At 39.3% G+C, this 27,788-nt stretch overlaps 1 protein-coding gene across 1 annotated transcript; it reads left to right on the forward strand.

The window, feature by feature from the left end:
• Nucleotides 1–729: 729 nt before the first annotated feature.
• On the forward strand, nucleotides 730–27,788 carry LOC135073344 (eukaryotic translation initiation factor 5B). The gene is made up of 18 exons (XM_063967494.1): nucleotides 730–939; nucleotides 1,022–1,081; nucleotides 1,631–1,785; nucleotides 1,987–3,143; nucleotides 3,755–3,922; nucleotides 4,043–4,180; nucleotides 4,616–4,834; nucleotides 5,557–5,670; nucleotides 6,026–6,253; nucleotides 6,707–6,889; nucleotides 7,762–7,923; nucleotides 8,948–9,078; nucleotides 9,825–9,957; nucleotides 10,480–10,587; nucleotides 11,069–11,233; nucleotides 12,768–12,875; nucleotides 13,544–13,705; nucleotides 26,797–27,788. Exons 1-18 carry the CDS (start codon nucleotides 893–895, stop codon nucleotides 26,902–26,904), a joined length of 3,546 nt encoding a protein of 1,181 aa, XP_063823564.1. The 5' UTR covers nucleotides 730–892; the 3' UTR covers nucleotides 26,905–27,788.

Below are 27,788 nucleotides of genomic sequence, written 5' to 3' on the forward strand. Positions count from 1 at the left end.
ATTACGGTAATTTTTAACGTCAACAATCCAGACACGCTTCTCGATTCTGCGATACGATTGGTCGTTCAACAGCGTACGTCAGCTGTTTTGACCAATCGTATCGCAGAATCGAGAAGCGTGTCTGGATTGTAGACGTTAAAAGTTACCGTAATCGGGGCTCTGTCCAGTGCAATCGCGGCCCTGCGCTTTCTGTTTGGAAGAGATGCAGCTAGTGTAAGCTGATATTTGAACTTGAACTTGAATGTGTAATGTGATATGTGAGCTTGTATCTGTTCTGTATTCAAATATTATATGTGTGAATGTGTCTTGCCTCAACTTTTGCAGCGCGACCTACTTATTTTAAATTGAACATCAAATCAGACATTCATATTTCATGATGCAGTATCCTAGTTCCTGCTATACAACTATATTACAAATAAAGTGAGGATGGATAGATGTTTTAATTTCCCTTTTACTTCAAAAGTACTGAATGGATTTTGATGAATGTTTTCTTTACACTTTTATCTTGAGGATATTTTTATAACATTTGTGCTACAATTTATAATTTTATAACGATCTGTGACTAACTGAATTTCATATAACAGGCATTGTACAGGCACTAGGCAGTTAGTTTTGATAGAATAACGAGATGCCACTAGTTGGTCTGAAAATGCCTGGCTGGTCTTATTTTTTCATAGGTCAATGGATTTTTTTGACAGTATTGACAAATAGTTTGACAGTCATGGCTCACATTTCTTTTTTGTGACGTGCCCAACACGACGACTCGGATCGTTTTCGGCTAGTTGAACAATTTGTGCACTGTTTGCGTTTCACATGATAGAAATTACAAAATATAGAGAAGCAGGACACTATATTACTGGTATTGTGACCTAAAACCTACAGGCTAAACAGAATGGGTAAGGCTAAAAAAGGAAAGAAGAATCAGACCGCTGACGATGGGTAAGTGTCTCCAGTAGCATATGTTTTTGGATAGATATAAAAATATTACTGTAATGCTATGGCTCTCTTTACTATTTTTTAGGGACAGCGACGTCGAAACTACTAATATTGACAACGTAAAGCCCACACAGCAGAGTAAAAAGTAAGTACAAGACGTTTGTAGGTTAGGCATATAAAAATTGTATTTTTCCATATTATTCAGTAATTTATATTGCATCTAATTATTGCCTAAATTATTATAAATTGATAATTATTTATTTACATAAATTTGACCTAGGCAAAAAAATATTATCTATGAATATAGGTATTATGAAAATTCAATGAATTGTTAGAATATTTCAGGATCTATGCAAAGTGAGCAAGCTTATTTCATAACAGGGTTCGAAATTATCCGATAATTATCTGATAATTAATAACATTATAGGATACATTTGTCATATTGTTTCATAAGAAATTCTGATTGCGAATGTTGCTTTATGTTTTTGTTTGCCGATTGTTGTCAAGTTATCCAACACTAGACGCAAGTGCGGAAATACACGTTCGAAAACTTCGAATTCAGTTCATTTTAATGAGCGCATTTTTTTGTTATTATCAACCTATAATTATCCATCTGTTATTATCACGATAATTATCATGATAATTAACCTTTCGAACCCTGTTTCATAATAATTAGCAATCATTACAATTCCAGGAAAATCGTGGAGTCAGATGACAGTGAAGAGGAAAAGCCGAAATCTAAGGCAAAGCATAAAAAGTCTGTCGATGAGGATATAAAAGAAGTCACAAAAAATATAAAAAATGTATCAATTTCAAGTAAAAATCAAAAGAAGAAAGTTGAAAGTGAAGGTAATTTTAAATGAACTATACCAAAATTGGTTAAATATCTCATTGAAATCTTATATCCTGTTCTTGGCTTCTAATTATTTCAGTTGTAAAAGTTAAAAAGTAATCATTTAATCTTAAATTTACTAGTTTTCTAAATGTAATAAATAAGTAATTATTTAAATCAGTTTTTTAATTTATTGCCAATAATACCTATTTGTTTAGATGAGTCAGATGAGGAGCCTGAGCAAAAGCCTAAGAAAAAAGGCAAAAAGGATGAAAAGAAGAGTGCCTTTTCACTCCTAGAGATTGAAGACGGAGATGACTCAGGGCCAGAAGCACCTCCTTCATCGGACGATGATAAGCCAGTCCAGAAGTCACAAAAGAAACCCACCCAAGAAAAAAAAGAACCAGCCGGCAAAAAGGGTAAAAAATCTAAAAGGAAGAAGGATGACAGTGATGATGATTTAGAAAAAGTTCTTGCTGAGTTGGAAATGGAGTACGCTGGGGTCAAAACTGAACCGGCTGCTGCTCCTGCAGCAACGGAAGTAGCAAAGGAAGCAGAGGTGGCTGAAGAAAAACCAAAAGCAAAGAAGAAAGGCAAGAAAGAAGAGCCAAAAGAAGAAACACCTAAAGAGACCGAGGAAAAAGAGGGCAGCGATAACGAAAACGATGTGACAATAAAATCGGCTGCTCAGAAAAAGAAAGAAAAAAAAGAGAGAGAAAAGCAAAAGAAACTGGAGGCCAAGAAAAAGGAGAAAGAGCAAGAGCCTAAAAAAGCCGTTGAAGCTAAAGCACCTGAAAAAGTAGAAAGCAAACCTGAAGAAACAAAAGAGGAGGTAAAAGCACCTTCAGAAGAAAAAGAGGCTGAGGGAGATGTCCCAGCCACAGAAGGAAAGAAAAAGAAGAAAGGTGAAAAGGCTGATAAAGATGATAAAGGAAAGAAGGGGCCGACTAAAAAAACGATTGCTGCAATGCAAGAGGCCCTCAAGAAGGTCAAAGAAGAGGAAGAGCGCATGAAGAAAGAGGAAGAAGAAAGGCTGAAACAGGAGGAAGAACGTGAACGCCAAAGGTTAGAAGCGATAAGGTTAGAAAAGGAACGTAAAGAGATAAAGAAACAAAAAGAAAAAGAGAGAAAACTAAGACTTAAGGCGGAGGGTAAATTACTCACGCCTAAACAGAAGGCTGAGAAAGCTAGGGCGCAGGCTTTGTTAGATTCACTTAAAGCACAAGGCATTGAAATTGGTTCCGCTGAGAAGAAACCACCGAGGCCTGGGACTAGGATCAAGCCACAAAGGCTGAAGAGTCAAATTTCCCAGGAGGCACCCGCCACACCTGTAGAAGAAAAGAAGATTGAATTAGAAATCGTTGATAAGAAAAAGGTAGCTATACTTTCTAGATTTTTAAATAACACTAGCGGCCGCCCGCGACTGCGTACGCGTGGATCCCGTTTTACCCCCTCCATCTATCTTAAGCGGTTTAGATTTTTTCATACAAATGTTTTTTCCCGCTAACTCCCGTTCCCGTAGGAATTTTGCAATATCCTGTTGTAACTAAGCTTTAAGTTTACTAAGGTACCTGCATGCCAAATTTCAAGCGTCTATCTTACGCAGTTTAGATTTTTTCATACATATGTTTTTTCCCGCTAACTCCCGTTCCCGTGGGAATTTTGCGTAATCCTGTTGTACCTAAGCTTTAAGTTTACTAAGGTACCTGCATACCAAATTTCAAGCGTCTAACTTAAGCGGTTTAGATTTTTCATACAAAAGGATTTTCCTGCTAATTCCCGTTCCCGTGGGAATTTCGGGAATTCCTTTCTTAGTGCACCTCTACGGTACCTAAGCTACGTCCCTTCCAAATTTCAAGTGCCTACGTTTAGCCGTTTAGGCTGTGCGTTGATCTGTCAGTCAGTCAGTCAGTTTCTCCTTTTATATATTTAGATTTACTCATAAGCCCCAATAAGTTATTAACATACTTTAATTTTAATTCATAGGAGGACACAAAACCTGAAGAAAAGAAGAAAGAATCTGATGATGAGTCGGTGAAGGATGCGTGGGATGCTGAATCATCAGAGGATGAAGCAGAAAAAGCAGAACCTGAGCCAGTTACACCTGTAAAAGAAGAGAAGAGAGCTTCGCCTGAAGATGATAAGTCTAAGGAGGTATGTTAATTTTACTTTTTAATGAATAAACTTTATGCTGCTCTGCCAATTCTGCCATATAGTTTTGTGAAGTTTTCATTGAAAAAATAATATGTAAATTGTGATGTAAAATATTTCTAGAAAGAGGAAGATGATGAGAGTTCGGAAGAAGATGATGACAGCTCAGATGAAGATGATGACAGCTCTGAAGAAGATTCCGATGATGATCAGATGACTGACGCCCAGAAGAAGAGGGAGGTCATTTTGAAGAGATTAGAGGTAAGTGAAATTAATTCACAAGTCAGTTTGGTAAATGTCTTTTCAGATACAAATTATAGTTTTGTCCCTCTCGCATGTCATCTATTTATCCTACATCTATGTGTTAAATCACATTATAAGTACTCCTATCACTCCTAGGATCTTACCACTTACAAGGGTAACTCACATATTTTTTATCAGCTTAATATTATAGTAGAGGCAAACTCGTATTTCTTGATTTCAAAGTTGACATCAAATTGAAGATTAGCTCGGTTGTCAGAGTTAAATGAACTGGCTGGCTGGGTTGCACCATCTTCCTTTAACTTTGACAAACGTCAAAAATCTGTCAAATTCCATACAAAAAGCACCGCTTATCGTCGTAATTACCTTTAAAGTTAGGTGGTGCAACTAAGCCTAAATAATCTAAGCTTATCTTTAAATATCAACCTTCACCAGAAACGTCGCGAAGAGAACGAAGCGAACAAGACCAACAACCCGCTTCGCGCGGCCGTGGTCTGCGTCCTAGGTCACGTGGACACCGGCAAGACGAAGATCCTGGACAAACTCCGGCGCACTAACGTGCAGGATGGCGAGGCGGGAGGTATCACGCAGCAGATCGGTGCCACTAACGTCCCGATCGAGAATATTAAGGAGCAGACCAAGCATGTTAAAGGGGTAAGTTATCTTCTAAAGCCTGGTCCGTGAGCACGTAGAATTTTGTCCAATGACCCCAAGCTACCCATCCTTATCGCTCGCGCGTAATTATGTTGCTGTCGCGCTCGCACACTCACTGCGGGCGCCCATCGCACAGTCGCGACAGCAATATAATTACGCGCGAGCGATAAGGATGGGTAGCTTGGGGTCATTGGACAAAATTCTACGTGCTCAGTGCTCAAGGACCAGGCTTTATAGATTTTCATGTACTCATCATTATGAATATCAGCTACCTTTAAGCTCATAGCCCACTTATCAACCTGGAAAGGAATCAACACCGTAAGTATCGCCTTTCGGCGCGCTGATATGTGTTCGTTGCAGTACGTAGTTTTATACAAAGAACACTGACCGCCTCGGGTTGATACGGTTACGATCCGTTTCCGGGTTGAAAAGTGTGCTTCGTCCTTTGGCGTCCACTGCAGGAGGACGACTCTCGCTTACTTCATTATTCACTCATTTTCATATTTCATTGACATACTATTCCTATTCAATTTAGCTTTTTAGTTACAATAAAATCTAAAAATGCTCATGGCTAGGAAAAATATAAAATGTTATGAGGATAAGGTGCATCGACCAGTTGAATCCAAACATACCTAATATAGTTTTAGTGTACCTTTTTTTTTCGATTAGTGATATTATGCAATAGGTACTTTTCACAATGTATTATTGTAATATTGTTGCAGGTATCTGAAATAGCCTTCAAATTGCCGGGTCTTCTCATCATTGACACGCCCGGGCACGAGTCCTTCAGTAACTTGAGAAACAGAGGATCTTCACTTTGTGATATTGCCATTCTTGTAAGTACAATTTTCTTAATAGGAATGTTTCCTGGGTAAAAAAAGGAAAAGATTCAGTTAACAAAAATACTGGACACATATTTTTCACTTTTTCAAACTAATGAAAATTGAAAGAGATAAGAGTGCCAAAGTTCAAAAGAAGAGGCCCGTGACGTCGAGGCGTGGTTAAAAATGTAGCACTTTGTGACGTCGCGCGGAACTTCAACGCATCATAACTTCAGAATTACCTAATTGTTTGATTGGCAAATAAAAATATACGTGTCCAATATTGTTTGATAATATAAATGACAGACCAAAAGTTTTTTTTAAACTGGCATATTGCCCACTATATACTAACTAAACTTATACATTTCAGGTCGTAGATATTATGCACGGTCTCGAGCCTCAGACGATTGAATCGATCAACATGTTGAAACAAAAGAAGACGCCATTCATCGTGGCTTTGAACAAGATAGACCGTCTGTACGACTGGCAGAGCGCACAGCGTAAAGACGTGAGGGATATCTTGAAGATGCAGCAGCCTAACACGCAGTTGGAGTTTGAGAAGAGGAGCAAGGATGTCATGCTGCAGTTCGCTGAACAGGTAAGTTTTATTATAAGTTGTAACAGAATATGTTAAACTGCCAGTATTTTTACAACTGGTGCACTGACAGACTTACTTTTTTCTAGAGCTGTAAAAATCTATCACTATGTTATAATTAATTGGGTGTGTGAAGTCATTCTTCAAGACTTTTAAGTAGAAGAATATCTTTAATTGCTTCTTTTTTATCAAAATAAAAATAAATTCCACTACTAATTTTCTAATGCGGTTTTTTTAAACACAATATAAAATTACTGGTGTCAAGTTCTGATTTCAACTGCTGCATCCGAAAAGTTTACTTAATAGTGTCATAAAACTTCTAAACAATTAATTAAAGGCTCTTTCATTAAAACACATTTTGAGCCGGACGTCAGCCTTATTTAAAAGAGCCCTAACCTTATAATATCCATGTTTAAAATACTGATAATATTCTTACACTTATGTTTTTTCTCGCAGGGTTTGAACGCAGCTCTGTTCTACGAGAACCCGGACCCTCGCACTTACGTGTCCCTGGTTCCTACCTCAGCGGTCACCGGAGAAGGCATGGGCAACCTACTGGCCATGATCGTGCAAGCCTGTGAGGGCCCGCTGCACAAACGGCTGGTGTTCTCGCACCAGCTGTTAGCTACCGTGCTCGAGGTACGACTCCTTGTTGCGTTACTAGGCTGAAAAAACTTTGCGTGGGCGAAAGCGACGCAAGCGCTGCGTAGATCCGGCGCTAGGCAACTGCTGGATGCTGAGCTAGCGCTAATGAGGGCTATCGTTTTAGCGCTCACCAGTTAGCGCCACTGTAGAGTAAGGTCCTGTCACTTGCTAGTAGCGAAGACAGTGGCGCCAACTTGTGAGCGCTAAAGTGGTAGGAGGACTATCGCATTTGCATTCATCAAGATGGCGCCACTGTAGAGAAAGGTCCTGTCAATCGCCAGGGGTGCCAACTGTTAAGTTTAAAAACGATACGACGCTGCGCAGGCGCTGGCGAGACGACGACGTTCGAAAGAAGCAAAAGAAGAATACATTTTCAAGGCTAGATCTTCCGAGTCCCTTTGTTAAAATCTCGGTGTCGTTTACTCGCCTCGTTTTTTTTTTAAATTCATCGACTCAGGAGTCGAGACGACAAGTCTTTTTCAGAGCTTGAGCCTTGGTACGAGCTCTTTTGAAAGCTCGAGGCTTTTTCAGAGATCGAGTCTTTTTCTGGCTTTAGTTGTGATGAGCTTCTGATCAATGAGCACAAGCACAATAGATTAAGCGGTGCTCTTTATAACATAAGACATTCATCTTTTGAGTTCTAATTTTGGTTTTTATGTAAGCTCGAGCTCTTGATAGGTTCGAGATCTTTTGATGGCTGGAACTCTTTTGAATTCTCGAACTCTCTTAGGCTCGGATGTACGAGCTTACCGAGCTCACTGAATCCTGCCAATCCACATCAAGGATGCAAAAGTAGAACTCGACGCTTCGAATTTGGTACTTCACTTACAATAACCGGTAAAATAATGTTATTCTATCTGTACCAGGTGAAAGCGATCCCCGGGCTGGGCACGACGATCGACACGATCCTGATCAACGGAACCCTTCACGAAGGCGACACCATGGTGCTGGCTGGAACAGACGGGCCCATCGTCACGCAGATACGATCTCTTTTGATGCCGCAGCCGATGAAGGAATTGCGCGTCAAGGTATTTTAAACCTAAAGTCCTTAAACTTTAGGTCTAAATTGGATCCCCCAGGCTGCCACGAGAAGCGATACGATCCTGATCAACGGAACCCTTCACGAAGGCGACACTATGGTGCTGGTGGGAACGGACGGGCCCATCGTCACGCAGATACGATCTCTTCTGATGCCGCAGCCTATGAAGGAATTGCGCGTCAAGGTATTGTAAACCATAGGTCCTTAAACTTTAGGTTGAAATCGGATCCCCCAGGCTGCCACGAGAAGCGATACGATCCTGATCAACGGAACCCTTCACGAAGGCGACACCATGGTGCTGGCTGGAAGGACGGGCCCATCGTCACGCAGATACGATCTCTTCTGATGCCGCAGCCTATGAAGGAATTGCGCGTCAAGGTATTGTAAATCAAAGGTCCATAAACTTTAGGTCTAAATTGGATCCCCCAGCCTTCCACGACAAGCGATACGATCCTGATCAACGGAACCCTTCACGAAGGCGACACCATGGTGCTGGCTGGAAGGACGGGCCCATCGTCACGCAGATACGATCTCTTTTGATGCCGCAGCCTATGAAGGAATTGCGCGTCAAGGTATTGTAAACCATAGGCCCTTAAACTTTAGGTCGAAATCGGATCGGTTAAGGTATCGTAGGACTAGAGCTCCTTAAAATGTAGGTTTGAGTTGCCACGATGATACACCACGATTCTGGTCAGAACGCTGTGCGAGTGTGACTCGATTAGTCTCATGATATTTTTGCCATTGGTTCTCAACATTGTACGTCACTGGTTATTCCGATTTGTGTACTATTAATTTATCTGAAGAAGCCAACAGGATCAATAGTAATGGAAAAAGCCTAAATACAGAGTGTACTAGCCAGAATATACCACATTTCTGACTTCACTGTACTATTAATTTGCGTATGTTAACATAGGCTAATGTCGACTTGATATACCATTTACCTAACACCCTGTACAGCATGATCCCTTTTGAGACACACATTTTAAACCACAACCTCTGTACTATTTGTTTAGAACGCGTACATTGAGCACAAAGAAGTGGTGGGCGCTCAAGGAGTGAAGATTGCAGCTAAGGAACTGGAAAAGGCTATCGCTGGTCTCAACCTTCTGGTGGCACAAAAACCTGATGAAGTGGACGTGCTCAAGTAAGTTATATAATATTCTGCAAATAGTATTTTAGTTATATTGTCTTGTTGGAGATAATGCATAGCTTCTAGTTTAGAATCGGATATGAAAATTACGACCTCTAAAATACGGGAAGAGTAGGGATGGTCCAATCTGCTGGAACCATTACTAATACCTGAGTCAAATCGAATTTTGCTCACACTTTCCACGCTAGCCAGATGGCCTGATGTATGCATATTTTGTCCCTTACTCGTCCTTTACCACCTTTTCGAGAAGAATGGGAGTGGTCATGTTTTGTCTGGCTTTTGAATTTTGGATCATATCTCTTTGATTTAAGGTCCAACTAAAGCCTGGTCCGTGAGCACGTAGAATCCCGTCCAATGACCCAAAGCTACCCATCCTTATCGCTCACGCGTAATTATATTGCTGTCGCGACTGTGCGACGCGCGCCCGCAGTGAGTGTGCGAGCGCGACAGCAATATAATTACGTGCGAGCAACAAGGATGGGCAGCTTGGGGTCATTGGACGGGATTCTACGTGCTCACGGACCAGGCTTTAGTCATGCCATTAGTTGTTTCTTTACCAGAAGAGAGAGATCCTATTCTGACTTTTGAATTTTGGACCATATCTTTTTGATATAAGGTCCAACTGGCCTTGCCCATAAGTTGTTGGTTTTCCAGCAGGGAGGAGTCCTATTCTATCTGAATATTGAATTCTAAACCATATCTCTTTAAATTTAAGGTCCAACTTGTTTCTTTGTCCGCAGAGAGGAGGTGGCGCGCGAGCTGAAGTCGGCCCTGTCGTCGATCAAGCTGACGGAGCGCGGCGTGTACGTGCAGGCATCTACACTCGGCTCGCTCGAAGCGCTGCTGGAGTTCCTTAGGACTAGCAAGATCCCGGTATGTGACGTCATCTTTTTAACCGACTTAAAAAAGGAATAAGAATACTTTATTCAGCATAAAAGGAAGAATACAGTACATAACATTAAACTACAAGCTATGTTGAAGAGGCGTCCGCTATGTGCGTATGCGCTATATGCGTATGTTCGTATGCTGAAGAGGTTATATCCATTCAAATGTGACATTGAAAAATATCAAAAACACCTAATGTGTTCCATACAAAAAAATCGATTGATTTAACCAAACAGTGGTTTCTTGGTTACCATCACCATTGATTTCATAGTAGAAGTGGTTCATGATCAAGAATAGTGCCTTGAAAAGTGCCAACTGCTTCTTGTAGTAACTTGTACACCCAAATATACGCTACATAATGATAGTAGTAATTTCTTCAATATATAATATCTTCTTTCTACTTCGTTATTAATCTGTTAAAACATATTTGCGCGGTACCTTTATTGTACATTATCAGCAGCACCAAAAACCACCTCGGACTGTAGTAAAATGTGTTATAATTGTCCACAGTACTCGGCCATTCGGATAGGGCCGGTGGTGAAGCGCGACGTGATGAAGGCATCCGCCATGTTGGAGCATGACTCGCAGTACGCCACCATATTGGCGTTCGATGTCAAGGTACGTTATATTGTTTAAATACTTACGACGCTAACACACTTTGAATGTAACACTTACGAAAAAAATATCATGTAAAAGTATCTATGATTCATTGTTTTTTTACTTACCAACGCTGAAACTTCTGTGTAACTAGGATTGAAAGCTTATTTTAATAGTTCAATATAGGTTGTCCCTTTAGGTGATTCACAGCCTGAGAAGTTTAGCATCTTTTACACCCTTTAAAGCACAAATTACTAGCAGTAACCCCTCGAGCTAAGCTAAAAATATGCCTGTGTTACGAGAGGGCTCACCACAATAGTCTAGTGGCAATGGGTTTCGAAGTACCGACCCTCAAATCGGCAGTCTGACATTGACACTGTTTACCTATTTTCACGGGACTATTCCCACCGCTGCAACTCCTGTGCAGCCAGGATCTTGACGGCCAATGAAAACCCAACTAACCGTTGAAATATTGTCGCCTAAATTATGTTCTTGTGTATAGATCGAACGCGATGCGCAAGAGTTGGCCGACCAGTTAGGCGTGAAGATATTCGCAGCAGACATCATCTACCACCTGTTCGACAAGTTCATGGCCTACCGCGAGGAGCTGAAACAGCGGAAGCGCGAGGAGTTCAAGCACATCGCCGTCTTCCCTTGCAAGCTTAAGGTCAGTCATCATCATCATCCTTTGTCTTCTTTCATCATCATCATAGATATTCGCGGCGGATATCATCTACCACCTGTTCGACAAGTTCATGGCCTACCGCGAGGAGCTCAAGCACATCGTCGTCTTCCCCTGCAAGCTTAAGGTCAGTCATCATCATCATCATAGATATTCTCGGCGGACATCATCTACCACCTGTTCGACAAGTTCATGGTCTACCGCGAGGAGCTCAAGCAAAGGAAGCGCGAGGAGTTCATGCACATCGCCGTCTTCCCCTGCTAGCTTAAGGTCAGTCATCATCACCATCATCATAGATATTCGCGGCGGATATCATCTACCACCTGTTCGACAAGTTCATGGCCTACCGCGAGGAGCTCAAGCAAAGGAAGCGCGAGGAGTTCATGCACATCGCCGTCTTCCCCTGCTAGCTTAAGGTCAGTCATCATCACCATCATCATAGATATTCGCAGCAGACATCATCTACCACCTGTTCGACAAGTTCATGGCCTACCGCGAGGAGCTGAAGCAGCGGAAGCGCGAGGAGTTCAAGCACATCGCCGTCTTCCCTTGCAAGCTTAAGGTCAGTCATCATCACCATCATCATAGATATTCGCAGCAGACATCATCTACCACCTGTTCGACAAGTTCATGGCCTACCGCGAGGAGCTGAAGCAGCGGAAGCGCGAGGAGTTCAAGCACATCGCCGTCTTCCCCTGCAAGCTTAAGGTCAGTCATCAGTCATCATCATCATCATAGATATTCGCAGCAGACATCATCTACCACCTGTTCGACAAGTTCATGGCCTACCGCGAGGAGCTGAAGCAGCGGAAGCGCGAGGAGTTCAAGCACATCGCCGTCTTCCCTTGCAAGCTTAAGGTCAGTCATCATCACCATCATCATAGATATTCGCAGCAGACATCATCTACCACCTGTTCGACAAGTTCATGGCCTACCGCGAGGAGCTCAAGCAGAGGAAGCGCGAGGAGTTCAAGCACATCGCCGTCTTCCCCTGCAAGCTTAAGGTCAGTCATCATCACCACCATCATCATAGATATTCGCAGCAGACATCATCTACCACCTGATCATCATCATCAGCAGCAGAAGTAGCATCGACATTCGTTCGACCTGGGAGACCTTTCTTTTTACCTTCATAAGTGCCAAATCTTTGTCAATCAACATTTTATTTCTTTGATCATCATAAACATCGTCATTCGGTTTTCATTGTAGTCAAAAAACAGTTTAAACTTCAACTTTGCTTGTGTCTAGGTTTTAACTATTAGGTCTCACACGGTACATAACTGTCAAAGAATGATTCCCAATTTTGCCTGAAATAGATAGCAATGAAAATTATTTTTACCTTTTCTTCCAAAAGGCAGTCATTTAGGGGTAGGGGGTTCCAACTAGAAAAAATATTTGATGCCGGCGCTACACTTTCCTCCGAGCAATCTCGTCTTGGTTACTATGCACTGTTCAGTCCTTCAATACCGATACCTATACGCTACAATTCTCTGGCATTGATATTGTATGTTTTTAACAGATCCTGCCACAATTCGTGTTCAACTCGCGTGACCCGATCGTGGCTGGCGTGATGGTAGAGGCAGGCATTGTCAAGGAGGGCACTCCCATCTGTGTGCCCAGCAAAGAGGTAAGCTGAGTAGAGAGGTATGGGTTACTAAATGTGATATTATGTGTAATTATGGGAAAAAGATATAAAAAAAATGGTTGTTTCTAGGAATAACGGGTTATTCTTCTTCTTTTCGTGTAGACAACAAACCTACAAGGTGTCAGCCCAAAACTCCGCCACATGAGTGGCGTTTATATTTACGGGTTATTAACTTTATGAATTGATTCTTTATGGTACCTTTTCCCACTGTATTTTTTTTAAATTATTCCCTTAGCATAGAATAGCATAGAATCCCTTAACAATGAAACTTGTAATGAACGGACAGAGGCTGAAGAGAAACTTTGTTGACTAAGACGTCATGATATTGCTCACTCTAAATCCTTAAATAAGACATAAATTCTTTGAGCAATATTCGGCAATATTGTGTAGAGAAATTCTGGGAAATATTGTTACTTATTATTCCTTATTGGTGACTAACTTTTGGATAAAATATTATGGATAGTCGACTGCACATCAGACAAGATTTTAGTCACAAAATCTAGACTTTAGACTACAGTTTCGTAAAAAGATGCTGAAGCCTAGTTTTGTTATTATTTTGTCCAGTTGTTTTCCTCCATTTACATTATGTTGGTTGTTCAAACTTACAAGACTTTGTTCGAAATAGCACTTACAAGACACTTTTCCCACAGTTTGTGGAGCTGGGAGTGGTGACGTCAATCGAAAACAACCACAAGCAAGTGGAATCTGCCCGCAAGGGGCAAGAGGTGTGCATCAAGATCGAACCTATACCCGGCGAATCGCCCAAGATGTTCGGCAGACACTTCGACGAGACAGATTTCCTAGTCAGCAAGGTAAGTTGTTTCGTATTTTTTAGGGTGGATTCGACCAAACAAGAGTAAATATTAATCTCAGAATTAATCGTCAGTTTTGACATATTTCCCATACTGAAACTGTCAATGTGCCAGTTATACCAGAAGTTATTCTCGGATAAAAGTTTGGTCAGTTCGGGCCTTTACCTTATTGAGAAAGCAAGAAGATCGAGTTTGAATTGACTCTTTTCCCAAGTAGCATTTTACTCCATTTAAGAGTTCACATTTAGTTCCAATGTGTACTTAAAGCATTAGTACAGTTCACTCGTGATGTATAAGCTGTATTATTGCAATTAATTACACCTGTACCTGTCTAAGGGACTTATAGGAGTGCACTCGAGTGTAGAGTTATACTTTTATACGATTGTTGGTGTTATAATACTCTTAACAACTATCCTTTAGTCAGCCGTCTGACTAAGAGCATTATAGGAGGGTAGAGATACGGCAACCGCTGTTTAACAGCCTACTTGTACGATGTTATAGAGCTAGCATTTTAATAGAACACACGTGGTCATTTATAAAGCCAAAGGCTGTTATGTTTACTTGTTTTAGACTGTTATACAGCTAATAGCTGTAGTAGGACTTGTTTGTGATAATTAAAATAACCTTTTTTTACTATCTGTACAAAAGTGTTTCAATGGTTCGCATGTGCACTGTAGGCTGTTAAAAGGACTATATGTGTTGTCCATTAACATCAATAGCAGTTTATTTGTCTACAAGTCCTAATCTTATTTGCTTTATGCTGAACATGAATGTGAATGTGATATTCTATTACACTTTTCCCCAAGCCTGTTTTTAGTTGTTCATGGTGGTTCTGTACATGATGCAGAGGAAAATATTATGCCTGAACCTGAAAGTTCCCTTCAAAATATACAGATATCAGAGTGTGATGATTGCAGTTCTAGTGATAGTGAATACAATTTTGATTTGGACAATTATTTAACCTTTCGCAAAAAAATAAGAACATGGGCTATTGAAAATCGTATTTCTCATTCCGCTTTGAATAAATTGTCAGGCATAATAAACGAATTTAAACCGGGAACACTACCGTCTGATGCTTTAGGTATTCATACTTGACTATTAGTACCTGGGCTAGGCGATTTAACGGACATTAATATTTTTTATTGCGGATCTCTAAATTTCAGTATTTGAAAGAATTAAAGATACACAATGAGGATCAGTACTGTTGTAGAAAATTCAATAAAACTAGTATCTACGTTAATCTTTAAGACATAAGAAAGATATATCTTTTTGAATTATCCAAATCGGACCATTACTTACGAAGATATTAAGTAATAAACATAGGCCGTTTTTGCCGCTATAAGTCAACGTACGCAAGGCCGCGTGACGTCATTATATCCGAATGGAGCGCAGCCGGCGTACTATTGGGATGGAAAATATTTTTTTCCGGCTAAACTATCAGTTTTAGAAAAAAACTTTTAATAACATTTATTCTTCAAAATAAAGTAACCTATCGACCAGTAATTTTTAAAAATAAAAATTGTGAAAAATAAGTATTGCTATGTCCAAAAACCACATTTTCATAGGATTCGATGCAATGCGGAGACGCGGTTGGGGTGAGTGTAACTTAATGATTGTTTGTATTGAACATAATAATACATAATATGATGCTAATACCCAGTTTCTTTTTTTTTTTTTTTTTTTGAAATTATTTCTATGCACCTCTGACGTATGCATATCAGAGCCTTTGTTAATAAAATTTTTCAATTGTTTTCTATGGGTTTTAAGTTTAAGGTTTTAGTTGTGTTTGTTATTTCTCCAGATTGTTTTTCTTAATGTTTGTTTGCTTTTTGCTCCTCTTCTTTTCATGTTTTAAGTTGCTTTTAATTTCGATTTCTTGTGTTGTTTCTATTGTTTCTAATAACTTTTCAACTTTAAATTTCTGATTCTTTGTTGGTTTTCAGGACTTTTCGTTATAGGGTCATTCCATAGTTTCGGGTGTTACGTTCGTACACACATATTCAACAATTTCATGTATTTTGAAATAGTATTTTAATAATGTTAGTGCCTTAATCTGTCCGTTTTTAGTTGTTTTATCTAAATAATAAGTTTGTACAGCTTAGACTGTAGGATAACGAAAATATGAGTCGAAAAGTGTGCGTTTCGGGCGTTACGAGATTTTGCCTCTATGTTCTGACTGTTGCCGCATTTACTTGAAATTTAGCGAATTTTCTTAAGGAATCATACCTAAAACTTACAGGACTTCTAAAGTATGAAATTTACAAACCATGTAACATACAATCACTGTTAAATAAAACGTTTTACTATTTTTTTATAAATTTTTTCTTTGTTTCGGGTGTTACAATGGTACTGTTTCGGGTGTTACGAGTACGAAAATGCAACGCGTTTTATCGATAAAATCGGTGTTTTATTAGTCTCTAGGTACTACGAAATAAGGAGTACAACAAATAAACACAAATAGAGCGAATTCTGGTTTGAAATTACGAAGCAGCTTTTTTTAAAAAATAAACAAAGTTCAAGTTTAATTTTTCCTCAGAATATAGCTTTTTCTAATGTTTTTAGCTTGAAATAGCATTACTTTAATTTCTAATTACGATATTTATTGGAAATGTCAAACATCAATATTTTTTAGCAATACCTTAATTTTAGTGTTAAGTCGACATTCCAAAAAAGTCTTAAATTGAGAAATATGACTCCTTTTCCGATTTCAGCGTTAGTGGGAGGTCAAAGGACCCTCACAGTAATACTTTTTCACTTCTCCAAGCAATATACACACATTATCGACATATAAATAAAAATGTAATGCCCGAAACGTTTCGGGTGTTACAGTTTTTAATCAAGAAAGAAACATACTAAATTAGTATCATGCTCAGATATTAGTTAGTATTTGAAATCATTACTACCATGACCTTACTTTTGCCAAATATTGTTACCCTAATCCATGTGTAAGGTACAATAATAAAACAAATACCTGTTTTTTTGTTTCGGGTGTTACATCGCCGAAGTAACAAGAAAACACACTTAAAACTTGATGATTATCAATTTTTTTGGGACTATGGCGCTATCTACCAATACTATGATAAATACCCTCAAATCATATAGTGGCAAAACGTTTCACAGATTGATAGTTTTTTTTTAATCGTATTACCAATAATTAGAGAGAAAATTATCATTCAGACAGTTGACTTAAGTATAGACTTTGAAGACTAATAACTTAAAAATTACTTGTTTCTTTTAGATTTTTTTTGTTGCACATTATAATTTGGAATGTTTACTTTCAAAATTCATCAGATTTAATGCGAAAAGAACATATTTAGTTTTTCACCCTTGGTAACATTTGTCATGGAATGACCCTATACTTTCTCTTCTGTTAGTGATATCTCTTATTTTATTTTTTTTTAATACCCAGTTTCTGGCCTGGGGGGGGGGGGGGATAAGTCATACCCAGCTTATAGCCTGGGGGGAGGGGCAAGCCTTACCCAGCTTCAGGGGGTAAGTAATACCCAGCTTCCGGCCGAGGGGGAGTCATACCTAGCTTATGCTTATGGACTGGGGGAAGGGGCTAGCCTTACCCAGCTTCTGGCTTGGGGAGGGGGGGGGGGAGGGGTCAAGTCATAACCAGTTTCTATGGGCTGGGGGGAGGGGCTAGCCTTACCCAGCTTATGGCCTGGGGGGGGGGGGGGGGGGGGTCAAGTCATACCCAGTTTCTGGCATGGGGGGGGGTGTCATACCCAGCTTCTAGCCGAAGGGGAGTCATATCCAGCTTATGCTTATGGCCTGGGGGTAGGGGCAAGCCTTACCTAGCTTCTGGCCTGGGGGGAGGGGGAGGGGTCAAGTCATACCCAGTTTCGGGCCCGGGGGGGGGGGGGGGTAAATCATACCCAACTTCTGGCCGAGGGGGAAGTCATGCCCAGCTTATGACCTGGGGAGAGGAGAGGGGCGGGGTAGTCATACCCAGCTTCTAGGCTAAGATTAAATAGATTTCCAGCACGGAGCGGCTGTCCTTTCCTGCAGCAGCTGGCTCGCCCATGGGAACGGCGAATAGATAGGTAGGTGCGTAGGTTTAACTCAGAAAAACTAAATAACAGGTAGGTATTGCGTGTACATCGAAATGATTTTCATAGCAATGTCTTGTAGCCTAGGCAGAGTGTATCTGCCTCAGCTATACCTTATTGTTAGAAGTAAATAAATTAATACTTATACATTTTTATATTTTACTTGGAAGAAGATATGACTCTAACAACACTTATGAACACTTTATTTGAATAAATCGCCAAATATACCACCGCGGAGACCCCAATCGCGTCTCTGCGTGCCATTGAATTGTATGAGCGTATGGATTTTTTGCGTTATTTTTCACAATTTCTATTTTTAAAAATTACCTATCGATAGCTTACTTTATTCCGATGAATAAATGTCATTACAAGTTTTTCTCTAAAACTGATAATTTGGCTAGAAAAAAATATTTTCTATCCACGCAGTACGTCGGCAGCGTTCGGATCGGATATAATGACGTCATCGTCCCCGCGCCGGGCGGTCAGTGAACTTTTTTAGTAATTTGGCCATAACTTCGTCAATTTTTGTCGTAGAACAAAAATTTTTGCACTGTGTATTAAGGATTTCTTAGCCCTATAAATCTGCATTCACAGCTAAAAATCGGAATGATCCTCATTGACCTGAACTAGGTACATCTTAAAGCTGTACATAAGTTCACATTAGAATAAATTTATAGACATTAGCGCTGTAGTGGTACAAATGTGGAACTTCATATAGATAACAGCATTCTAACAGAACACATGTGAACCTAATATACGCTCACCGCATTAAATTGGAGTTATAACAGTTCACATAGCCGTATTTCATTTCCACCATTTTGTTCTACATAACCTAAAATATTTACCAAATAAATATCCAAAATTAATGCAGATTTATCACAAAATTCACAGATAGAGCGATTGAGTTTTGGTTTCATGTTATAATTAATTACCGTAGTATATTTTTAATGCCAATACAATATCAAAAACTGAAAATTGTAGATTTCCTCTCAGCCAGTTTTAAATATTTTAAAATGAATATCGCGTTTTTATAGAGGCGCGTAAATATTTTAGCTGTAAATATGTATACATTTCACGATAAAGTTGCATTCCCAATGGCATTAACATTATTAAGTATTTAAAACCCGTGTTATTATTTGCATAAATGATTATCCGCCCGAGTTGTTTCCCTCTTGGCACTCACGTACAAATACCAAACTAATATTAAAATGTGGAAATAATTTAGGACACACGTGAACTTTAGGTAGCATTGGAGTACTTTTGTCGGACTTTATAACTTTGAAAGCTGTGCATTTAGCCACTTGTTACTCTTTATTACACTCACGTACGTTGTATGGGTCACACTGCGTCCCATATAGTGCCGTAAGTCAGCCTTAAGTCCGATGTTACTACTTAAACTGCTATTATAATGCTATTATACTGCTAATGTACAGCCATAGTGAACTTAAGGCTGTCTAATTTGTGCCCAAACTGGTTCTATAAAAGCATTATAGCAAGCTATACAGCTCGTATACAGCTGACATACACAGCTTGTGGAGTACATGTGAACGACTAGACATACTATATAGAACCCCGAATGCTACTTGGGTTGTGCTATTTATATAATATATCCAAAGAATTTAAAGAATTAAATATTTATCAATTTAAGGCGCATCTTTATAATTGGCTTGTCTCACAGAACTTTTATGACATTAAAGAATTATTAACTGTAAAGCCCGGCTAAACTTTGAGCATTGTTTTGAGTTTTTTTTACCATAATTTGCATGCTTAATTCTCTGGCTAAACATGTCTGAAACATTATGAATATTCCATCTTTGTATACCATTTTTACTGGCAAATAAAGATTTATTTATTATTATTTAGGATGAATATTCAAAAATACAGATTTACAAATGTCATATCGGTCAAAATGCTCATATTACAGGTCTTGCACATAACTGAATCAGTGCCTGAGGTATGAGAGCGATACGGAAGGGTGTTTAGGTGACGTCAAACGTTAGCAAGACTTCAGATATGCTTCACTTGTATGTTCTGTCACGTTATATGTCACCCCGCTCCCATACGTCCGACACTGACACTAGACATGTAATATTACGGTAAAGGTGAAACTGTACGATACGAAATAGTGTTGTTTTTCAAGCATGCTCTCTATGTCTCTTTTCTCCGTTTTAGAATTGGTAATATTACCATATTCTGCTTACTTGTCAAATAATACCTCGGTATTTATTCCCGACTGCAGGAAGTTCATTAATTTGCGGCAACCATAACAGAAAAAGGTCTTGGCTGTGTGCCCATGAAACTTATCGTCCATCGTTTTTTCATCGTACAAATTATAAAACTGATTCATTCACGTAAATTCTGCTACTCGATTGCTAATATTCGGTAATTGGATAGTTGAATGATGGAGAGTCTATTGGAGACTCGATATACCGGTCTACTCTTCTAAGCTGTCAAAATGCGGTGCCCCTAGAAATGTTTTAATCAATCTGTGACGTCATGGTGTAAGTCACATACATTTTTTTACTGATTTCAACAATATAATTTTATATCTATGTAGGTATATTTATAAAAGCGAAAGGTCACTGACTGACTCACTCACTTATCACGAAATCTCAGAAACTAAAGTGTTAATTTTGCATGGGGGTTCCTTTTAGAACGTAGGTGCTCACTTTTTACCCCTAAGGGGGTAAAACGGGATCCACGCGTACGAAGTCGCGCGCGGCCGCTAGTATTATAATATACAAATATTTGGGTATTTTGGGATTAAGATGAACGAAATGAATTATTCGTAAGAACTCTATCTTGGCGTTTAATATGTTGCTAAGCCCACAGTGATATTCACCGACCGTAAACAGTAAAACTAGCTCGTAAAATAACATAACATTAATTATACCGGTCAGAGGTGTTTGAGAAAGCTATCTTTTATGATTTTAATTTAATTTTATTGAGACCTCGGGTCAAAATGTCGTCGAAATGGCTCGCGATTTTAAAGAACCTTGACGTGACCTTAACCTGCCGGTTGATCTTGACTCCGTAACAATATCCGACGCGAAAGTTGCCCGAGCAAGGAGATAAATCAGTAGAAAGCTTGATTGAATATGATAAAATAATTTAGAAAAAAGACTTGATGTTATTTCACATTTATTTATAAACTTTAAGCCTATTTGTTATTGCGATTTCGTTATATCAATCGATGGTATGAATCTACGTAGCTAGCCCCACAGAATAAACAGTAGCACCGCTTACTGGAATTTCTGTTTGACCTGAAATATTGAATGTCATATGGCATTAAGATAGTCTTTTGTAACCTGTTTAATGTACAAATAAGTGGAAATCTGAAATAGAAACTACTAGGTTCTCTAATACAGTTCCAAAATACGATTTGGTCCCTCCATTAACTTTATATGTAGTTATTTATGGCTTCAATTCAATTGGGTGTTGATGTTCACATTAACGTCCCTTTAACTGCTGCTCTTCCATTTGACATTTCTAATTAAACTGTACCGTGCGCAATAGATCAGCGATTACAAAGTAGTATTCAATGTTGCATAGACGGACGACATTGATTTAAAGCAAACCAGAATTCATTTGTTTTATGAGATTGAAAATTGATTCCAGTAAGCCTAGGCGCAGACCATCGATTTTTCGTCGGCCGATAGTTTAGTCGGGCAGTTGATCAGTATGGGCATATATGGAAGTGCGCACATTACACCGAATTGATTTGGCCGATTCTTCATACAAATTAAAATCGGGCCCAACTATCGGCCAAATCGGTGGTCTGCGCCTAGGCTAAATAAGTTTTGAAAAACCAATAAATCAAATTCGCTTCTTTGAAGTTCTTTCGAGCAGCATCGTGCGTTTTTTGCATGTAAAAAATTGCGCTACCAAGCGCAGACTAAACATTTTACCGGCTGTGTGAGCGGCCGCCATGATACGATTAATGAATGGCCCTCATTGTGCGATTAGACTATTTTCGCGAGCTAGACAAATGTGCCGATTGACACGCGCTATTATTAGAAACACCGCGCCGTAGGATTATTTACTTGTCCTGCACCTCAGCAAATGTTAGCAGTCGAGAATAGAACGGAAACAGTGTGTCGTGGTTGTGTATATTTTGTTGCGATACGAGTATACACCGTCGGAGGCGATATTTGTTTGTGAAATGTACGCAAACTGCAAACGTATTGGCCGGCTATCGCGTGTGTGCTTGCGGACAGGTTTACAAAGACTGCCGTGTTAAAATGTATTTCGCGATGTGTTGATAAAGTTGAACGCGTGCTTTGTTCGGTTGCTACGCGCGAACTCGACAAACGAGTCAAAGGTCCACTATTGAAACTTTAATATATTCAAGAGTGAAAATTCCAACCGATTCCGATAGATTATTATTTTGGACAGATTGTCAGATTATTTTGCAACTTATATCTCATTTTAATCCGTATTCAATGCAAATTCATTTTAGAATCCATTGCCAACACACATAAGTAGTAAAGCAACGGTCTATAAATCTTTCGCTGTCGAGCTTAAGGCCTTGAAATCTAGCCATCAGTTCACTAGAAACATGTTCCATTTTTGACTAAACCACACTTGCCAACAACATGCGATTTCTAGTTCGCGCGATCTCCCCGTTTATTGTGTCCATTGAAGTAAACATTCGAAATAGAACCTCTAAATTTGGCATTAATACAAAAATAACATAATAATTTTAACCAACCAAGACGAGGCTGCTAACGAGCTGTGTAACCGGCTCGAGATGGCAAGATTGCCGGCATTTACAAGCCTCTGTTTAAAGCTTCCATTGAACTCTGAACTAACAGTGTTTATCAAAGAACTGTTAAAGATAATGCGCTTCCGTGTGCATTGTTCTCTGGTATCGGATTAACAGCTATTCTCCCACTAGGCTCCGTTCAGACCCCATCGATGTTTCCATTCACGGGTGCAAATCCGCAGCATGAATGCAAACTGGCAGTTGTATCAATGGCGCCCCTTCCCTTGCCTTCATTGATCGCTGCAGCGGGCGGGGGACAGGTCACTAGGTCGAGGGAACTGACACTCGCGGGGTAGGGGGACGGGGCACCAATTCTTAATAGGCGAGGACACTGTTGCTAAGTAACGTATTTTTTTCTATACGTATGCTAATACGGTCAGCGGAATCGCCGAACGAATTGCCTACTCGACTTTCGATGGCCATGATAACGTCAACGATTTAGTGAGGATGTTGGTGGAAGTTGATAATTACAGAGATTTGTAATGGCGATTAATCTACTTTTTAGCATTGCGTGGATTGTAAAATAGAGATTTTTATCCTAAACACTAAGTAATCATTGAACGATAGAAAGTGACTATCGACGCTGATAGATATTTACGATGTTTTTTGCTTGAAAGAAACATCAGTGGTTATCAATATAGAAGTTAGTAGCAGTAATTCAGAAAGACGTGTTATAAATTGAGTGGTTACTATAGTTTAAGTGATAGAGTGCGTAGTATTCTATGTTCGCACGCAGCCTTCTTTAAATGTCTACTGCACTTTTTTGCCTTCTGAGTCCGAGTTATAGTTTTACACAAAATAATTATGTATCAGGGTCTAAGCCTACAATAAAATTCCCCACATTCATTGGACCATTTCCATAGCCGTATCAGCGTATCAACATCACATGACGTTGATTTCCTAATTATGCGAACAATTTTTAATTGATGACATCCTCGTGACACGTACTTACCACGTCCCCATCGTGTTTAATCTCCCATCCAGCACTTAGAGCGTGTGAACTCGCCGCTTTTCCGTCAACCGTACGAAGGCCGCGGTATTTTCGGCCGTGTGACGTCACGCTTTCCATGCGCGTGCGACTCTAGGGATGCGATGTTGGGAAAACACGATGTTGTTTTTGTTGTTTACATCGATAGCCAATCGTAGATTCGATGGGAAGGAAAAGAAGAAATCAGTTACTTATTTTTATTAAATGTTAGCACATAACAATTCTACTGTTAGATGAACCGTAGACAATTTGGATTATATGGAGATTATATCCAAAGGGTCGTTCGTGCCTTCCGTTTCTAATAGCAATACAACTTAGTAGGTAGTTATAGCACATCTGTAATAATGATACCCTCGCATCGGATGTACCTACTTTATACAATTGTATTTATGTCGCACCGTAATTTGTATGCATGCGCTTCGCCGAGAACCAAGAGCCCATATCTTTGGTCTATCGATGTTCGTATACTTATCGACTCCAGCCAATATCGATGCATCTCGATCATCCCTAATCGAGTGTTGTCCGCAACATAACTCCAGTCGGAATGCCCCTTGACTTAACACGTCTCATTTGAATCGAAAATAAACCACTGTCACTTCCGTGGACTTCTGTGTTTTATAACGTTGACATATTTCACGGAAATTGGATTGGGATTTTTCCTTTGAACTTCTATCCATTTATTCTACAATCTGTGGTTTTTATGCGGTTTAAATTAATACATGTTAGCCGGAAAAGTGGCGACCAAATTGAAAATTTAAATTCTTTGTTTAATCTCTGTGGTGTATGGTGTCATCCTCGTACGGGTCATTGTAATAATAAAATAGCATAAAACCTAAGGGAGAAAAGTCTTCAAACTTTAAGCTCCTAAATTAGAGGAACACCATCCTTTCTGATATCACTAATAGACCGCATTGATAAATCCATTACAAAATTGGTATGCAAACAAAGCATCATGAAAAAACAACAAAATACACCATGACAATTGCTTCTTTGATAGAAAATTATCTGCTTCAGATCTCTGTTAAACACTATTTAAACATAAAGGGTGTAAATTATAAACAGGAAAAATAAGTTGGGCAATATCGTTAGAAAGCAGATATCAGTATTTTTTGGCACATTCGCTTAAGATCGTGGGTGCCATGATCGATGGCTGGTGAGCATTATGCCCACATCAGGGGTGCGCCGTTACGTAACCCTAAACGAGTTTTGATATACACGTTCGTATACAGATAAAGCTTTATCAGGTTAAGTATGACGTCACCACGATGACATTTAGGGCACCCCTGTTGCCCGGTTGTCGATCCGAGCTCACCAGTGGTTCTTGTCGTTGAACACATAGAGGTCAGTTTGCTTTATCGCCTCGAGCACACCACAAGCGCACGGGCCCGAGGAGGCTGCACACACGCGCAGTGACCGGGTCAGGACATTCTAGATGCTCCATTGATATTTCGCAGTGCGGTTTCATTGATGAACTTGCGTGCTTTTGCGGAAAAATACGACTATTGTTGTCGTAAAACTGTGATGGTATGGCGGTTTTGTAGGGGCTCTTTGTGAGAGAGAATTATGAATGAAAAATAAAAGTTCTTTGGTACCTTATTTGTTAGTTGTCTCTTTTTTTGTTGTGAGCTTACTGTTTAGCTTACTTGTAAAGCGAGTATTTTGAATCTGAAATCTGCTTTAGGTACTCAATCCTGAATAGTTTGGAGATGAATTAAATTTTTAAATCTTAAAATCTCGATTAATTCACACTAAATTCATACACACTCTATCTGAAAAAGATACATACTAGATCATCAAGGTGTTTCATTGTTATCTAATTTAATTGTTGCATGCATGTTAAATGCACTTATTAAATGTAAAATTGTATTGAAAAATTCAGCCTGGGAGTTTTCATTCATCTAACCTTGTGGCTAGCTTAGTATACAACTTGAATCAACAGTATATTGCTTTTCCCTTTGTATTTCCGCTGTAATTTCCAAGCCAATTTCACCTGGCCTAGAAAGTGGATTGCCTCCGATGTTTATTGGTGTATGCTCTCAACGCATCCTTGATGCTAAAAATAGCCCACTCCGCTTTTCCCTGACAATTGGTAATAGGATTTCCTCGGGCTGCGACGGCGCTCCCGGCGGCCTCGGCCGCTGCACGGGGCGCGGGGTCCCGTGACCCACTTCCCTGCTTGCACAACCTGCTCTATTTTCCCAATGACGTCATAGCCATTCACCCCGAGGTGCTGAATCGATGCGCCCCAAACTGGGTCGACCTGAATGAACCACTCGTGTAATTCAACTTCCACCGCTATTTTTAGGCGACTCAGCTCCCAGGCTCTGGAACCAGTTTTTGCGGATGTCTTGCTTGGCCGCAATTAAATTCTGCGAGCCATGAATTAATTTATGACATTTCGATGGGCTTTGTAATTTGTATTGAATTGAATTTCACTGCGGCTCGATGGCGTGCTGTCCTTATTGCTTGCCAGTGCTCTTATTTATAATCCTGTTTGAATGTAAAACTCGCTCTTGAGGCATTTTTAGTTTTTTTCTCTCGATCAAATCGTATTCATCTATTTACATGTGTACTCGCTTGCTTCAAGTTTGTATTACCTATACTTTGCGGTCAGACGAAGATCGTATCTTTTAATTAAAAGTAATCTTTTACTGGATACTTTGTGGGAACTATCCACAATTTTTACAGCAATCCAACTACTTATGTATGCAAGCAGTTAATTGCACTCATTACAATTAACTATGCTTACTAAAGGAGTTTTGAATGGTTAAGTAGATCTCGTTAATACAGACTATTTATACGCATATACCATGAAACCTTTAAGTATGTGTTTTAAATATTGAAAATCTTTGAGCCGTTCATCTTCTTTGTTTTCTTAGGTTTACTCTATTCATCAAAACATTGCTTAGTGTCATAAATATTTACAATTTCTAGCGTCTGCCCTTTTCCAATAACATAATACATACCTACCATTGTTTACATACATTCAATTTACAATTGTTTTGTTTTCATTCAATTGTTCTACTGTAGTTCTTGGTAATGCAAACTATGATGATACTATGACGCATAGATGAGATTTAATGTACCTGCAATAAGTGTTAACTTCACCTATAAAGCATTCTACCTAAATAGGCACTGGAACTCTATTACGCATCTTTAGAAATAGGTTTTCCCAAAGAGTGCGAATAATATAGAATGATATTGGTCCAGCAATAGTTTTTTTCGCGATATTCTAGCTGCGTCGTGGAGGTCAATAAATAAATACGATGTTTATTTGTTTCAGATATCTCGTGCAAGTATCGACGCCTGCAAAGACTACTTCAGAGACGACCTGGTGAAAACCGATTGGCAACTCATGGTGGAACTCAAGAAACTCTTCCAGATACTTTAACCTGCCTCTCTAAACTTGGAAAATTCACTCATCGTCTTTTATGACGTGTTTATTTATCCAAACCCTTGAACCCCACTGTCTATTCCATCTAACCCTGTACCCTCCGTATCACAAGAATCTCATGGTACTTCTGTTTTGTATCTAGCCATGATCGTAGACGAGTATAACCTACGTCATATCGGAGCGCCCATTTTGTTCTTTTAAAATTGTTTTTTCTACTGCCATGTTTTAAAAACAGAAGAAGTGTCGAATTATTTACACAGTCTATCATGAGAGATTGTAAATAGTATTATACACAATTTATTTATTATGAAGATGTCGATTTTATTTCAACCTTTGTTATCTTTTTGGACCTTAGTTGCTTTCCTATCAACATCACAGTTTTGTACACGTGTTTAATACCACTTCATCTGTAAATATTCATATGAGTTTGCAATAAAATTTTGTAGTTGTATGTAAATAAACCTTGAGAAAATTGTCGCAACTGTCCTTACTATGTAACCCATTAGTGCAATAAACGATCTCGTATATAACGAATGTGTCTTTCGTAGGGCAATATCTGTTTTTCTACGGTGCTTCTAACGTAGTTGAATTTTACCGAACTTTTATGATATTCAATCGATGTATTAATGTAGTTCGTACATTATTCCGTGTTCTATTGGGGTCGCTAAAGGCACTAGCTGGGAGGTCGTCTATTGTACCGCAGCCGACACAGGACGTCAGCCAATGTCAGCGTGTTAGGGCTTATTTGAGTCCGTGGTGAAGATGCAGAAGGTTGTATTTTATATGTAGGTATTTTCCCTTTTTGAAATGCTTTGTATTATATAGATGGAATCGGACATATTCTTATATTGAAGAAATTTTATTAAATTACTTAATACGTA

Source organism: Ostrinia nubilalis, chromosome 7, assembly GCF_963855985.1.
Source record: "Ostrinia nubilalis chromosome 7, ilOstNubi1.1, whole genome shotgun sequence".
NCBI classification, from domain to species: Eukaryota; Metazoa; Arthropoda; class Insecta; order Lepidoptera; family Crambidae; genus Ostrinia; species Ostrinia nubilalis.